Below are 15,401 nucleotides of genomic sequence, written 5' to 3' on the forward strand. Positions count from 1 at the left end.
CACTACTAGATCTGATTCTGGGGAATGTGGTGAGTGAAGCAACCATTAATGGGGGAGTATTGAATATGCAGTGATGGCATGCATTGAAACCTGGGCAGGAAATAATATTCAACTGAAGGGCAAGCTTTGTGGGATGACAGTTGATCTCCCAAGGATAAACTGATATTGAAATATAGCTGGCAAAACCAGCAGTGAAAAATGGCTGAACATTAGACAAGACACAAGTTGGCTTACACAAGGGACAATCACAGGCTGGGGAAAGGTAAACCAAAGAAAGTCTCTAAGTAATGAAGGTTAGGATTCGAGCTTGCTGAGGAAATTTCAAGATATACTGATAATGTTTGATTGAAATGAGGAAAAAAAGTAAACAGAGATTTGTAAATTTGTGGAACATATTACCTCAAAAGTGCAGAAAAAACTATTTCATTTGTGAATGTACTCAGTGATTGACTGGACAGCATCAAGCACTTTCTTACTGAATGGATGATGAAGCTTGGGTGGGGGAGCAACAGTTTTGGGGTGGTAACATACAGCCTTCTACAATTTTTATTTTTAATGTTACAATACAATCCTTTTTAGATCTGGAGTGGTAACAGAAGATGAGAGAAGCTTACATACTTGTTCGGAAATTAATGGAAGTAGATATTTAACAACTACAGACCATTCAGTCATTAAAAAACTCATATGAGGGGCTATAACTTTAAGGTGTTAGGAGGAAAGCATAGGGGAGATATTACAGCTGAGTTTTTTTTTGTGTATACAGAGAGGTAGGTGCGTGGAGATTTTTGATGAAATGACAGAGTTTTGAATAAAAAATACAGTTCATGTAATGTATAGATTGATTAAAAAAGATGTGTTATTGAGCAAAGGGGCATCATGAATACATAATTGGCTTGGGATTAGAAACAAGAATGCTGAATTATTTGCCTTTTGGAAAGGAAAGTGATCCTCAGAGATTGCTACTAGTTCATTCAATGTAAGCCTTGGATTAGGTTGTGTAGCTTAAGAGGACACACGTCAGTGAAATTCCTTGGTGTTCTCATTGCAGGCGATCTGTCCTGGGCTCAGCACGTAAGTACCATTATGAAGAAAGCACAGAAGTGTCTCTACTTGTATCATCTAAAACTCTGACAAACTTCTATGGAGGTGTAGTGGAGAATATATTAATTGGTTGCAATACACCCTGGTATGAAAGTACCAATGCCCTTGAATCAGAATCAGTTTTATTATCACGAGTATGTGTCGTGAAATCTGTTAACTTAGCAGCAGCAGTTCAATGCAATACATAATACTGAAGAAGAAAAAAATAATATAATAATAAGTAAATCAATTACAGTATACGTATATTGAATAGATTAAAATTGTGCAAAAAACAGAAATAATAGATATTTAAAAAGTGAGGTAATGTTCACGGGATGGCAGAGGGGAAGAAGCTGTTCCTGAATTGCTGAGTGGGTACCTTCAGGCTTCTGTACCTTTTACCTGATGGTAACAGTGAGAAATGAGCATGCCCTGGGTGCTGGAACTCCTTAATAATGGACTCTGCCTTTCTGAGACACTGCTCCTTGAAGATATCCTGGGTACTTTGTAGGCTGGTATCCAGGCTGGAGTCAGCTAAACTTACAACCCTCTGCAGTAGCCTCTCCATACCAGATGGTGATGCAGCCTGTCAGAATGCTCTCCACAGTACATCTATAGAAGTTTTTGAGTGTATTGGTTGACATACCAAATCTCTTCAAACTCCTAATGAAGTATAGTTGCTGTCTTGCCTTCTTTATAACTGCATCAATACGTTGGGACCATGTTATGTCCTTAGAGATCTTGACACCCAGGAACTTGAAACTGCTCACTCTCTCCACTTCTGATCCCTCTATGAAGATTGGTATATGTTCCTTCATCTTACCCTTCCGGAAATCCACAATCAGCTCTTTCATCTTACTGATGTTGAGTGCAAGGTTGTTGCTGCGACACCACTCCACTAGTTGGCATATCTCACTCCTGTACACCCTCTCATCTCCATCTGGGATTCTACTAACAATGGTTGTATCATCAGCAAATTTATAGCTGGTATTTGAGCTATGCCTTGCCACACAGTCATGGGTATAGAGAGAGTAGAGCAGTGGGCTAAGCACACACCCCTGAGGTGCACCAGTGTTGATCGTCAGTGAGGAAGAGATATTATCATCAATCCGCACAGATTGTGGTCTTCTGGTTAGGAAGCCGAGTATCCAATTGTAGAGGAGGTACAGAGGTCCCGGTTCTGAAACTTCTCAATCAGGATTGTGGGAATGATGGTATTAAATGCTGAGCTATAGTTGATGAACAGCATCTTGACATAGGTGTTTGTGTTGTTGTCCAGGTGGTCTAAGGCCGTGTGAAGAGCCACTGAGATTGCATCTGCTGTTGACTTGTTGTGGCATTAGGCAAAATGCAATAGGTTCAGGATGTTGATGAGGCAGGAGTTCAGTCTGGTCATGACCAACCTCTCAAAGCATTTCATCAATGTAGATGTGAGTGCTACCGGGCAATAGACATTAAAGCAGCTCACATTATTCTCCTTCGGCACTGGTATAATTGTTGACTTTTTGAAGCAAGTGGGAATTTCCACCCGTAGCAGTGAGAGGTTCAAAATGTCCTTGAATACTTTCCCCAGTTGGGAGTATTCTTATTGCTGCTGCTGCTATCAGGAAGGAAGTAGAGAAGACTCAAGACCAACACCACCAAGTTAGAGAATGGTTTTTACCCCTCAAACTTTACTCAGCTTTACTCACCCAATCACTGAACTGTTCCCACAACCCATGGACTCACTTTTAAGGACTCTACATCTCATGTTCTTGATATTTAATGCTTACTTATTTTTTAAGATTATTATTTTCTTTTTGCATTTGCAGTTTGTTGTCTTTTGCACTTTGGTTACTTGTTTGTCTTGTTGGGTGTGGTCTTTAATGGATTCTATTGTGCTTTCTTGAATTTAATGCGAATGCCACAAGAAAATGGGTCTCAAGGTTGGACATGGTGACATATATGGACTTTGGTAATAAACTTAATTTGAACTTTGAACTGGGAAGACACATTTAGTTCGGAGACATGTGAAGTGGTTATGTTTAATAAGAAATTAAAAAGTGGCATATAAAAGAAAATAGAAATGTCTTAAATCTACGCTCTCTGTACTTGCACAAACCTTAGAAATCAGAGGTCAGTTTGTAAAAACAGTGTCTAACAAAAGCATCTCAGTCTTTGTATAGAGAGGCACAGTCTATGAATAGTAGCAACACTTTGTTAATCCTTTAAAAATTATTAGATAGCTCATATGGAGCATTATCAAATTTGGTGACTGCATTTTAGAAAGGATTTAGTTGAATGGTTGAATGAGGGACTTCAAAGGAGTTAAACTGTAAAAGTTTGTGTCATACACCTTAGACACCAGGAAATTCAGATAAAATTTTACCCTTTTTTAAAATCATTAAGTATCCAGACAAATTGTTTCTTTTGGTGGACAAATTGAAAACCAGCCTGTAGGTATTTAAGGTGAATGACTGGGATAAGAACCAAGGAGTCAAATGGATAATTTTCCCCCCACACAATGAAAAGTTATGACCTATAATACAGTGCCTGAAGTGGCAGTGAAAACTATTTCATACTTAGCTATGTAAAAGCAACTGAAAGAAAATGAATTTGTGATTTATCATTAGTCCTCTACAACAAGGTATCTGCCACCTTTAGAGGGACTTTGTAGATGGCCAAAAGCGGACTGAAAATTTTAAAAAAGTAACCAAAAGAAAGGAATAAAGATTGGGGGGTGGGGATTGGAATCTTGATTTATAGGATAGAGAGTCAGCTATTTTACATTTATTAACTGCAAGCATGGCTCCATTTCTGCAAACAAAGGAATAGATTATTTGAATTACTCCTTGACTAATCGACTTACAAAATTATTGTAAATTATTAAACAAGATTAGAAAGAACAGAATTGTACAGGCAATTAATCCTATTTGTCCATTTGTTACATACATGTAAGTGCTCATTAATTTTAGAATGAGATGATATTAAGGTGTAAATCTGTAATATTTTTAAAGTTTGAATTAAAATAAGTAAATTAAGGCATAGGGTGTATTGGATTCCATTAATGGAGTAAATTGGTAAAACTAAATAAGCAGGAAAGAACAAGAACCTCATCATAAACTACAGAAGCAGCAGTTGGCCATTCAGTTACTTGGGCCTTCTTTGGGTTTCAGTGCGATGAAGATTCTTTTATCTCAGCACCACTTTCCTGCATTAACCCCATTAATCTATTGATTAATTTCTTAAATATAACCAGCAATTCTACTCAAAAGAAAATGGATGAGATTTTGTGATCTTGCACCTAGGTTACACAATATACAAAGCAACACTATCTGAAATTTGATAGTGCTTGATTTTGCAAAAATTTGAGAGTGCCAGGGCAGAAGTGAGTGCCATTGCTATTACTAAGGTGCTTTGAAAGAGAAGTCTTAAGGTAGATAAGTCACCTGCACCAGGTGGAATACACCCCAAGGCTTTGAAAAAAATAGCTAAAGAGATTGCAGAGGCATTTGTAATGACCTTTCAAGTATCACTAGATTATGATATAGTTCCAGAGGACTGGAATATTGCAAATGTCACTTCACTTTTTAAGAAGTGAGAAGGGCAGAAGAAAGGAAATTATAGACCAGTTAGCCTGACTTCAATGGTTGGAAAGATGTTGGAGTCCATTATTCACGATGAGGTTTTGGGTTACTTTGAGGCACTTGATAAAGTCGGTCAAAGTCAGCATGGTTTCCATAAGAGGAAATCTTGCCTGAGAAATAACAGGCAGGGTAAAAAAAGAGTTAGTGGATGTTGTTTAGTTGGATTTTTGGAAAGCCTTTGACAAGGAGCCATACATGAGGCTGCTTAACAAGGTAAAAACACATGGTAAAACAGGAAAGATACTGGCATAGATAAAAGATTGGCTGGTTGGCAAAAACAAAAAAAAAAACAGAATAAAGGGAGCCTATTCTGGTTGGCTACTGGTAACTAGTGGTGTTCCACTGGGGTCAGTATTGGGATCGCTTCACTTAAAATTATATTTCAAAGATTTGGATGATGGAATTGAAGGTTTGAGGCCAAATTTGCAGACAGCACGAAAATTGATGGAGGGTCAGGAAGTGTTGAGGAAGCAGACAATCTGCAGGACATAGACAAATTGAGAGAATAGGCTAAGAAGCGGCATTTGAAATAGTGCAGAGAAGTGCATAGTCATGCACATGGCAGAAGGAAGAAAAGCATTGACTATTTTCTAAATAGAGAAAATTTAAAAATTGGATGTGCAAAGGGACTTAGGAGTTCTGGTACAGGATTCCCTAAAGGTTAACTTGCAGGCTGAGTCAGTGGTAAGGAAGGCAAATGCAATATTAACATTTTTTTCGAGAAGACAAGAATATAAAAGGAAGAATGGAATGTTAAGGCTTTATAAGGCATTGGTCAACTACACATGGAGAATTGTGGGCAGTTCTGGACCCCTTATTTAAGAAAAGATGTGTTGGCACTGGAGTGTCCAGAGGCAGTGTACGAGAATGATTCTGGGAATGAAAGGGTTGACATATGAGGAGCGTTTAATGGCTCTGGACTTGAACTCATTGGGGTTTATAAGAATAAGGGATCTCATTGAAACCTATCAAGTATTGAAAGGCCTAGATAGAGTGGATGTGGAGAGGATGTTAACTATAGTGGTTGGGTCTAGGACTAGAGGGCACAGCCTCAGAATAAAAGGACATCATTTAGAACAGAGATGAGGAGGAATTTCTTTAGCTGAGTTTGGTGAATCTGAGGAACTCACTGCCACAGACAGCTGTGGAGGCCAAGTCATGGAGTATGTTTAAGAAGAGCTTGATAGGTTCTTGGTTAGTCTGGGTGTCACAGGTTACAGGAAGAAGGCAGGAGAATGAGGTTGAGACAGATAATAAGTCAGCCATGATGGAATGGTGGAACAAGATAGACGGGCCAAAATTCTGCTCATGTCTTATGGTGTTATAATGTGGCCATTTATGGATGCCCATTCGTCAATAACAATTTATATTTATAAGCAACATCCCAAATGCCTTAGAGAAATGAGAAAAGCAAGTTCTCACCATTTCAGAAAGTTGGTGATATTGACTTTGAGAAGTTATATGAAAAAGTGTGTGATAATCAGTTTTCATTTTATTTTGTCATTTAGAGATACAATACAGTAACAGGCCCCAACAATTCAATGAGCCTGCACCACCAAATTACATCCACATAACCAATTAATCAACTAAACCAGAACATCCTGAGAAAATCCACTTGGTCGCAGGAAGAACATACAAACTCCTTAAAGTCAGAGGCAAAATTATGAGGAGTGATTGATAAGTTTGTGGCCTAAGGTAGAAGGAGATGATTTATACAGCTCTCGTTACATGCACATGCAATTCAACTCTGAGAGATTATGCAGAAAGCTTGAAGGTAATAATTCATCAGGGGTGATTGATAAGTTTGTGGCTTAAGGTAGGAGATGAGTTATTAACTTCAATCTTTCTGCATAATCACTCAAAGAGTTGACCTGCACGTGCATGTAGCACTGTTGACGTTTCGGGTCGAGACCTTTCGTCGGGACTAACTGGCGCACAGATGTACAATCTGTGATCACCCTTAGACTGATTTGGAATTGAATGTTGTGAAACAGTTTCACTTAACCTCATTATTAGGAGCTTCTCTACCTGTACAACTGGCCAAAATTACCAACTTAAATTTATATCCGGTGATTAAGCAGTCATTACAAATTTGGCTCCAGTTTCGTAATTTTTTTAATCTTAAAAAATTTAAACTTTTTAGTTTAATTTATCAAAATTATTTATTTAAACCTTCATTAAGTGATCGTACCTTTCTTCTTTGGAGGAATAAAGGTGTTTATTCCTTCATGGATCTGTTCCAAGATGATGTTTTTTGAGAAATTAATAACTAAATACTCTCTCTCGTATTCACATTTCCTCCAATATCTTCAGGTCAGACACTTCTTACAAAATTACTTAAGTAATTTTCCATATATACAAGATTCTGACCTGTTAGATATTATTTTAAAAATGAATCCTTTAGTGAAGGGTTTTATTGGGAAAATTTATAATTTATTGTTACAACAGCACAATTACCCTTCACTTAAGATTAAGCAAGATTGAGAGAGAGAGCTTAACATGACCCTGATAACAGAAGATTGGTTGCGAATTTTGAAGTTGGTTAACTCTTCTTTGATTTGTGCTAATCACTCTTTAATTCAATTTAAAATTGTACATCGTTACTATTTGACAAAGGAGAGGCTGTCTAAAATGTTTCCTAATGTTGATAGTCAGTGATTTCTATCAATTTGACAGTCTCCTTACTATTAAGATATTGATTTTTTAAATTATACTAAGAATCTGGAGCTATGGTATTCTCCCTGGCTTTCATGTTGCTTACTGGTTAGGATTTCAATGTGTTGCCATATTTTAATGCTAGTTAGCACAGGAAGTTCAATGTTGGAACAAGCCCTTCTACACACCTTATCCGTTCTAATCATGATGCTGATCCAAACTAATCCCACCTGCCTGCATACATTACATCCCTCTATCCCCTCCCTGTTCACGTGTCTGTCTAAGTGCCTCTTAAATGCCATGATCATACCTGCTTCTACCACCTCCTTTAGCAGTATGTCCCAGGCACCCACCACTCTTTTCTCTTTTGCTGCTCATCAGTTTACTTTTTAAATGGTAATTAATTATTTAAGTTCATATTTGATCAGTTTTAGCTTATTGAATTTGGAATGTACCTACCCTCTGATCACATTAACTTTGGATATTTGATGGCTATAGTCCTGGGAGCTTCTCTAATTGCCATTTTGCAGACATTTTCTGGATATTCCATAATTAATGGATCAAGGTGAGCATAGTGGCTTTCTGGGCTTACTGAACACACTAGACCAGATAAAACCGTAACCGAAGCCTTTTCTCTTCGTTTTGACCCTCCGTCCACACTGAAACAGCTTTTTCCTACCCCGAAAACAGAGCTTTTCTAAAACGCCCACCAGAGTGTGTAAATTTGAAAACTCCGCTTGGGCAGGAGTAGTGTGGATGGGGTAAACGGAGATTTCTAGAAACGCTGTTGTGACGTGCCAAACAGATGGCGGCATTTCATTGTTTTCCTGAACGCAACCTCCCACACAACCTAACAATTTCAGAACAGACGGCAACGTGACTGAAGCCAGAAGAGTTAGAAATGTACTTACCAAATACTATGACCCATAACTCACTGAATAAGTAAGTATACTCACTTTGGCCTGCTTTCTGTCCTCACTTGTATGAAGGTGGTTTACCTATTTATGCAAGTACTTCTCTGACAATAAATGTGTTACAGCCTAATGTAACATTGCATGGAAATACAAGATAACACTGATACAGACATGTTTTATACATTTAACAAAGTGCTTTATTAATTCAAGGGTTAGTCAGTTTTTCAATGTTCGTCATCAGCCGGGTCAGATTGTTTGTGAACTCCCTGTTGGTTGCCTCCATACGCTCCAGTATTTAAGTCCTCCTGCATGAGAGCCAACAGCTGTCCATTGTTTGGCTATTTCCTTTTAAGTTTTTCTAGTCTGTAACTGCACAAACGCACACTTTCACTGCGAGATTCGACACCAAACATGTTGCTTGTTTTCTGTAGATGTGTCCTGTGCATGCCTAGTAGGAGGAGATTGCCCAAATACCCGTTTTTATGTGGACGGAGGTATTTTCAAAAATGCTTGGTGTGGACACCTATCGTTTTTACGCGAAACCGGCGTTTTCAAAATTATCCGGTCTAGTGTGGACGTAGCTTGAGTCAATCATAAAACACCCAACAATGGCAACTTGTTCAGGACTTCTGAGTGTATATGTGTGGACTCTCCACGTACTATGACTGAATCAACCATTTTTTTTCCTTTTTGCTGTCTCATTAGTCTTTCTTTCCCAAGTGTTGCCTTGGATATTTTTTGTACCAGAAAAATAAAATCCAATTAGCTCAATTTAAAGCTTTGGACTTCCCAAGGATCAACATAACCTCACATCAGTACCTGATGCACTGGGCAAAATCTGTTTTCCTTTTCTATTTAGGTTTTAAGTGCATTTTGCTTTTTTTTTTTAGCTTTGGGACAAAGTAAATGGGAATGTGATTTTATAATGCCTCCAGAAGGTTAAAGTCCTTTGGCTTTACCATGGCAGATTTCTTCATCAGTTCATCCAAATGAAATTCTTGAGAAAAGAAATGTATAAAAGAACATGAGAAATAGAAACAGGAGTAGGCCATTTGATCCCTTGTGCTTGGCCTGGCACTCAATTAAGAGCTGATCTTTTAGCTTATCATCAGTTCTCCTCACTAACTTCATACACAAAAGTCTGTCAATCTGTGTTATGAATAATACTCACTGGCGAAGCTTATGCAAGCCATTTGGGTAGATAATTCTAAAGATACACTCTTCTTTGTGTGAAGAAATTGCTTGTCTTGAATGGCTGACACTTTAACTTCAGACTGTAACATCTGTTTCTAGAGACAATGGAACCACAAGAATGCATCTACCTTACCAAACCTATAAGAACTTTGTACATCAATGAGATGACCTCTCAGTCTTTTAAATTCTTCAGAGTATAGGCCAGTCTATTTAAACTCTCCTCGCCCATTCTTGGATATCAGTAAGGTTGGCCTTTGGGTTTGATGGTTTTGCCAGTGCTTAAGGATATTAAGTGGGTGGTTTGAAATCCTGAATAATATGATAAGCAAAAAAGTAGTAAGGAAAACCAAGTTTAGCCGTGGTCCTTCTCCCCACACATGTCTTGCAATACGGCTCTGTCAAATTCAGCACCTTATTTCATCAGAGAAACAGGCACAAGATTTCAGTTAGAGCAGAGGCATCCAATAGACTATGTCACCATCTGAATGACAGATTGCATTGTGACTTTATTAATTGTACCACCATTGTTTACTCTGCCATTGGGTCAGTAATCATCATCTTCATTCCTAAAAAGTGGTGACAAAAACAATGCCACAGAAAAATTAATGCTAAAGTACCCAAAGACGCAGAAACAAAGCAAGCTCCTCATAAACAACCTGAAAACTTCTAGCAAGCAGGAATCAAACAGCATCCATAGTACCTCATCAGCCGGAAGAACCACATAGCACTAAGCTTCTCAACCAAAAAAACAATTCTGGTTTGATGAGTAAGTCCAGAGGAATTATAACTAAATGATCATCAACACAGTGTCATTGGACTAAAAGCAAAATCATATCCTCAAGAGAAAACAGAAAACATCTTCAATGTATCTGAATGCTGAATTCCAACAAAAAAAAATTACCAGAGGAACAGGAAATCCATCAAAAATCAACAAAATAAACAAGACCACTTCTTTATTGATTGCTTGAGAAAATAAATTGATGCACAAAACTAATGCGGCAAAATTGTTCAAAACGCTACATAATAAACATAAACATTTTACGCACTTTAAATTAATTCCCGTTACACTAAACGGACTATTGCACTACATAAGTATCATACACAGCGTCTTTGGTGATCAGTTGTTATATGTTTATCTTGTATGAGGCTTATCATTATGACCAAAAGCACTTGCTACATTAGCACCCAATTGTGAACATAAATTGTGAATCAAATCACGACAAATTACAACAAATAAAACGTATTTAAAATGGTGAAAGGCCTTGATAGAGTGGATGTGGAGAGGATGTTTCCTATTGAATTGAATTTGAACTGAATTGAATTGAATTGAATTTCGGTTTATTGTCATTTAGAAACCACAAATGCAAAGCAGTTAAAAAATGAGATAACGTTCCTCCAGAATGTTATCACAAAAGCACATGACAAAACAGACTACACCAGAAAATCCACATAACGTTTGGCAATCCCCAAATCCAGAGTCCGGAGAGGCTGCTGCGTATTAATATCACGCTACCATCTTAGTGCCTTTCCCGGAAAGGAGCTCCAAATCCACCAGACAAAACAAGACTACCCAGACACACCAAGTCAGGAGACCAACTCTACCACCCAACAAACCAAAAACTAAAGCTACAAGACCTACAAAAAAACACACAATTACATATAGTTATAGTTAACATATAGTTACAACAGTGCAGACAATACCATAATTGATAAAACAAACAGACCATGGGCACAGTAAAAATAGTCCAAAGATGTTAGAAGACTGTAAGTTTGAAAGAAACCACCACGCAGTTTCCACAAGTCCTCAGGGTCCCGATAGACTCGTCATCCCCACGCAGGCAGCAGAAGGGAATACCCTCGTTATGGACTTCCATGGTGCCTCCAGACTCAGCCTCGCAGACGCAGTACACAATGAAAGCTCCGCCGGACCCAGCCTCACAGACGCAGTACACAGTGAAAGTGCTCCGACCGCAGCGGACTCCAAGTCCGTCGAACCTCCGAGCCTCCAACCATCCCCTCTGGCACAGCCTCTCCGAGCACCAGCCTCTGCCGAGTGCACTACGACGACCCCGCCACCGGCAACGCGACCCCAAGGACTGGGAGCCTGTTCTTCTTTGCAGAGACCCAGACTTCACAAAAGCAGCAGCAACGAAGAAGACCTTCCTGGAGATTTCCAGATGTTCCTCTGTGCTCCCACTTTCGTTTTTCATCAGATTAGGATTGTGCACGGCACCCGCTTAACAAATAACAGATGGTGGGAAAGTTTCAGACTAGGGGCATCCTCTTAAGATGGAGATGAGGAGCAATTTCTTTAACCAGAGTGGTGAATCTGTGGAATTCTTTGCCACAGGCAGCTGTGGAGGCCAAGTCTTTATGTATATATATTTAAGGCAGAGATCCATAGATTCTAGATTGGTCAGGGAATGAAGGGATATGAAGAGAAGGCAGGAGATTGTGGCTAAGAGGAAAAATGAATTAGCCATGATGAGGAAATGGTGGAGCAGACTCAATAGGCCAAATGGCCTAATTCTGTTCCTATATCTTATGGTCTTACAGACTAAACTTTTTTTAACAACACTGGTTGCCATGCTGTTACTTCAGTTTGTGTCTTTCCTGGTATGAATGGTACTCATATGATTAAACTAAATTACGATCTAGCTTCAAAGTGATCCTACTTAACTATGGAAAATTTGGGAACTGTAAACTGCTTCTGCAATTCTGCAAAGGCCTTGAAATACTGGATATTTGGTCTCCACTATGGATTACCTGTGCTACAAAATAATAACAGTTTAGGTATGCATGATCAATTGGAAATGCTTGTACATCTAGAAATGTCCTTTCCTACAAAGACAGCTTAAATAAAATCTTGTAACTTTTTTCCCCAAATTACTGGTATTTTCATTTTTAAAGAACATTTAATAATTGAGTTCCGAAAGGAGAGTGCATTCTCAGAATTTGTAAGACTTATGCAGGATCTTGAGCATCTGCCACAAATATGCAGCCTGACCTACTGAGCTCCTCCAGCAGTTTGCTTTTTGCTCCAGATTACAACATCAGCAGCCATTTGTGCCCTTTTGTACCGATAAAAGTTGATCTCACTATTTGGAATGACCAAAACACCCAATTGCAATGTTTTAAAGATTCAGTGGTTACTGTGTGGCTAAAGTGGCAATCACAATAAGGAACTGAGAGTTTATAATCTACGTTAGTAATACGCATCATCTTCAGTTAGAAGTAATAATATAACTGCCATTTCTGTCTGATCACATTGCTAGGATTATTTATAATGGGTATTAAAAATATTAAAAAGAGAGTGATCACCAAACTATAATATAAACAAACAAGAAGTAGGAGGAATCATGGGTTGAACAGATTTGTATATTTTTGTTTAAAACAAAATATCTTTTTAAATTGACCAAAATCTCTTAATGGAAATGTAACCACAGTCAATAAAAACAGCATATAAAAATCTTCACTTGTACAACTAGTCAGCTCTACAGTTTGGAAGAAAACGTCAAGGATCAGATTGAGTTATGAAGATTAGGTGCACAAGTCCTTTTGATGGCTCTGTGCAATCAATTAGGAATTAAAACCTTCAGAGTCGATTTGATTAAGGCAACACAATGCAGCAGTAAGTCACAATAGGCTACTGTTATCCTGAAACAAGGCAAATAAAAACCAGCAAGAGAGCTTGCATCCTTATAGTTATTGAAATGTTCAACACAAAGTACACATGTACAACCAAGGCAGAGTTACATTTTGTCATGTGTACTACTGATGTCTCTAACTCAAAGAGCATTGAACCAGTATCTGATGAAGCCAGAAACACAGTTAGTTTTGAAATATAAGATTACCTTACGCAGGAGTTGTTGACCTTTTTAGTCTTCCAGGAAAAAGCAGATGAGCTTGTTGTTAAATTATTCCAGCCTGCATTTTTCTTCACTATTTTATACCTTGTATTAATTAGTCTGTTGCTTGAAGGGTTTTTCACTGAGAATGAAGAACTTAAACCTGTGTAAGCATAAAAAAAGAATAAATAACTTAAACAACATATACACAATGAAGACAAAATACCAGAAAAAAAGTACCACCAAGTAGCAAAATGAATTTCAATAATCAGTAAGTGTAGTTAGTGAAAAGCAATTTATCATTGTGGGGGACTCCAAATCAAGGGACAGAACCTTAAAACTGGACACACAAGATATACTGTGGATGGTGCAATCTGGAGCAACACAGAAAGCATGTTGACAGCATCTAGGGAGGAAAACAGACATGCAACATTTCTCTCCAGAGAAGTTGCCATATTCGCTAATCTCCTCCAGCACCTTTTGTGCTGTTTCTTCCCCAAATGCTGTTGGGGTTCAAACATTGTTTTCAAAATGAGATTACTGGATTTCAGTAAAACTGTGGCTTTCAGGAACACGAAATGAGGCAATGAAAATTAAAGTTAGATAAAGATCACTCATAATTAACAGAATGACAGAATTGAAGCATGAACCTGAAATGGCCTATCTTATTCCTTTGTTAAATTATGGACCAAGACAAGAAAGAATGACCATGAGTGCAGCTGGACCTGTAGCAAATTGCTTCAAAGTTTTTTTTTGCAACGACAACTTAACAATTATGTTAACCTCATCATTGTGAGTGACACAGCAGCATTGCAGCTGGCATTAAGCTTCAGAACACCAGGTATAAGATCAGGATTCAACTCCTGCTGCTGAATGTAAGGAGACTGTATGATCTCCAATTTCTTCCTAAATTCCAAAGATGTACAAGTTAGGATCAGTAAGTTGTAGGTATGATACTTAGCAGCTGGAAGCACGGTGACACTTGCGGGTTGCCCAGCAGATCTGATTGCATTGGCCATTGATAGAAAAACAAATTTCACTGTCTCAGTGTACATATGATAAATAAATCAAATTTTTCATCTATATCAAATGCAAGTCTGACTTGACTGACTCAATATCTTTCTGTATACTCTATTTCAGTGTTTCTCAACCGGGGTTCAGCAGAGGTTGCTCGGGGTTCTGTGAGAGACCATGACTTAAAAAAAACATCTTTTTTGAACTTCATGCAACACTATTAATCACGATGGTGGGCAGTGGCCAAGCAGACTGATTAGCCATTGCGTTAAATTTTGCTAAGTACTTTGAAGATGAAGAATGGCTGCAAAACTAGCCTACTTAGCAGACATTTTTTAACTGATGAACCAGTTGAAGTCTCTTCAAGGGCCTGGAGAAAATGTTTTGACTTCAGTGACAAAATTCTTGGATTTAAAAAGAAACTGAATCTTTGGAAAAATCATGCTGCAAAAGGAAATCCTGAAATGTTTCCACTGTTGCTTGGGCTTGAGAGTGAAGAAGGATATCAATAAGACTCGAGACTTTCTGAAAACCACCTGGAAATACTGCAGAATAAAAGTGAACAGTATTTTTCCTCCCTTTTAACATAAGTGTATGACTGGGTGAAGGACACTTTCTCTGAATCTTCTGCCTAGCTTGAAAACTTGACTTTGAGAGAAGAGGAAGAACTTTGTGAGATGCCATCTGATCGTGCACTCGAGATGAGATTTACTAATCTGTCCTAAAACAAGTTCTGGCTTTCTGTGATTCTGCCATTCATAGGAAAGCAATGAACATTTTGCCTCAGTTTTCAACTTCTTACATGTGTGAGTAAGCTTTTTCTTGTTTAACAAGCATCAAAAGCAAGGATAGAGATGATCTCATTTCAGTCCAAGGTGAAATCCTTGTGTGTGTGTATCTCAGGTTCAACCCAAAATTGAGTATTGTGCAGCAAAAAACAAGCACAGGTTTCACATGCTGGGCCTATATTTCAGCCTGATCATGTCACTCCATAAGAAAATGTTTTCTCAAGGTCTTGTATAAAATTGTGTCTTAGTCTATATTTTCATTCATATTGCTTTGGCTTATGG

At 38.2% G+C, this 15,401-nt stretch overlaps 1 protein-coding gene across 1 annotated transcript in view; it reads right to left on the reverse strand.

Moving 5' to 3' along the window:
- Positions 1-15,401, reverse strand: part of zc3h3 (zinc finger CCCH-type containing 3) — a 265,179-nt gene that overhangs the window by 155,546 nt on the left and 94,232 nt on the right. Inside the window, exon 4 of the mRNA XM_073048635.1 lies at positions 13,324-13,480. Coding sequence (XP_072904736.1) covers positions 13,324-13,480 — 157 coding nt within the window. The remainder of the gene's footprint in view (positions 1-13,323; positions 13,481-15,401) is intronic.

The sequence above is a fragment of the Hemitrygon akajei genome, chromosome 1 (genome assembly GCF_048418815.1).
Source record: "Hemitrygon akajei chromosome 1, sHemAka1.3, whole genome shotgun sequence".
NCBI classification, from domain to species: Eukaryota; Metazoa; Chordata; class Chondrichthyes; order Myliobatiformes; family Dasyatidae; genus Hemitrygon; species Hemitrygon akajei.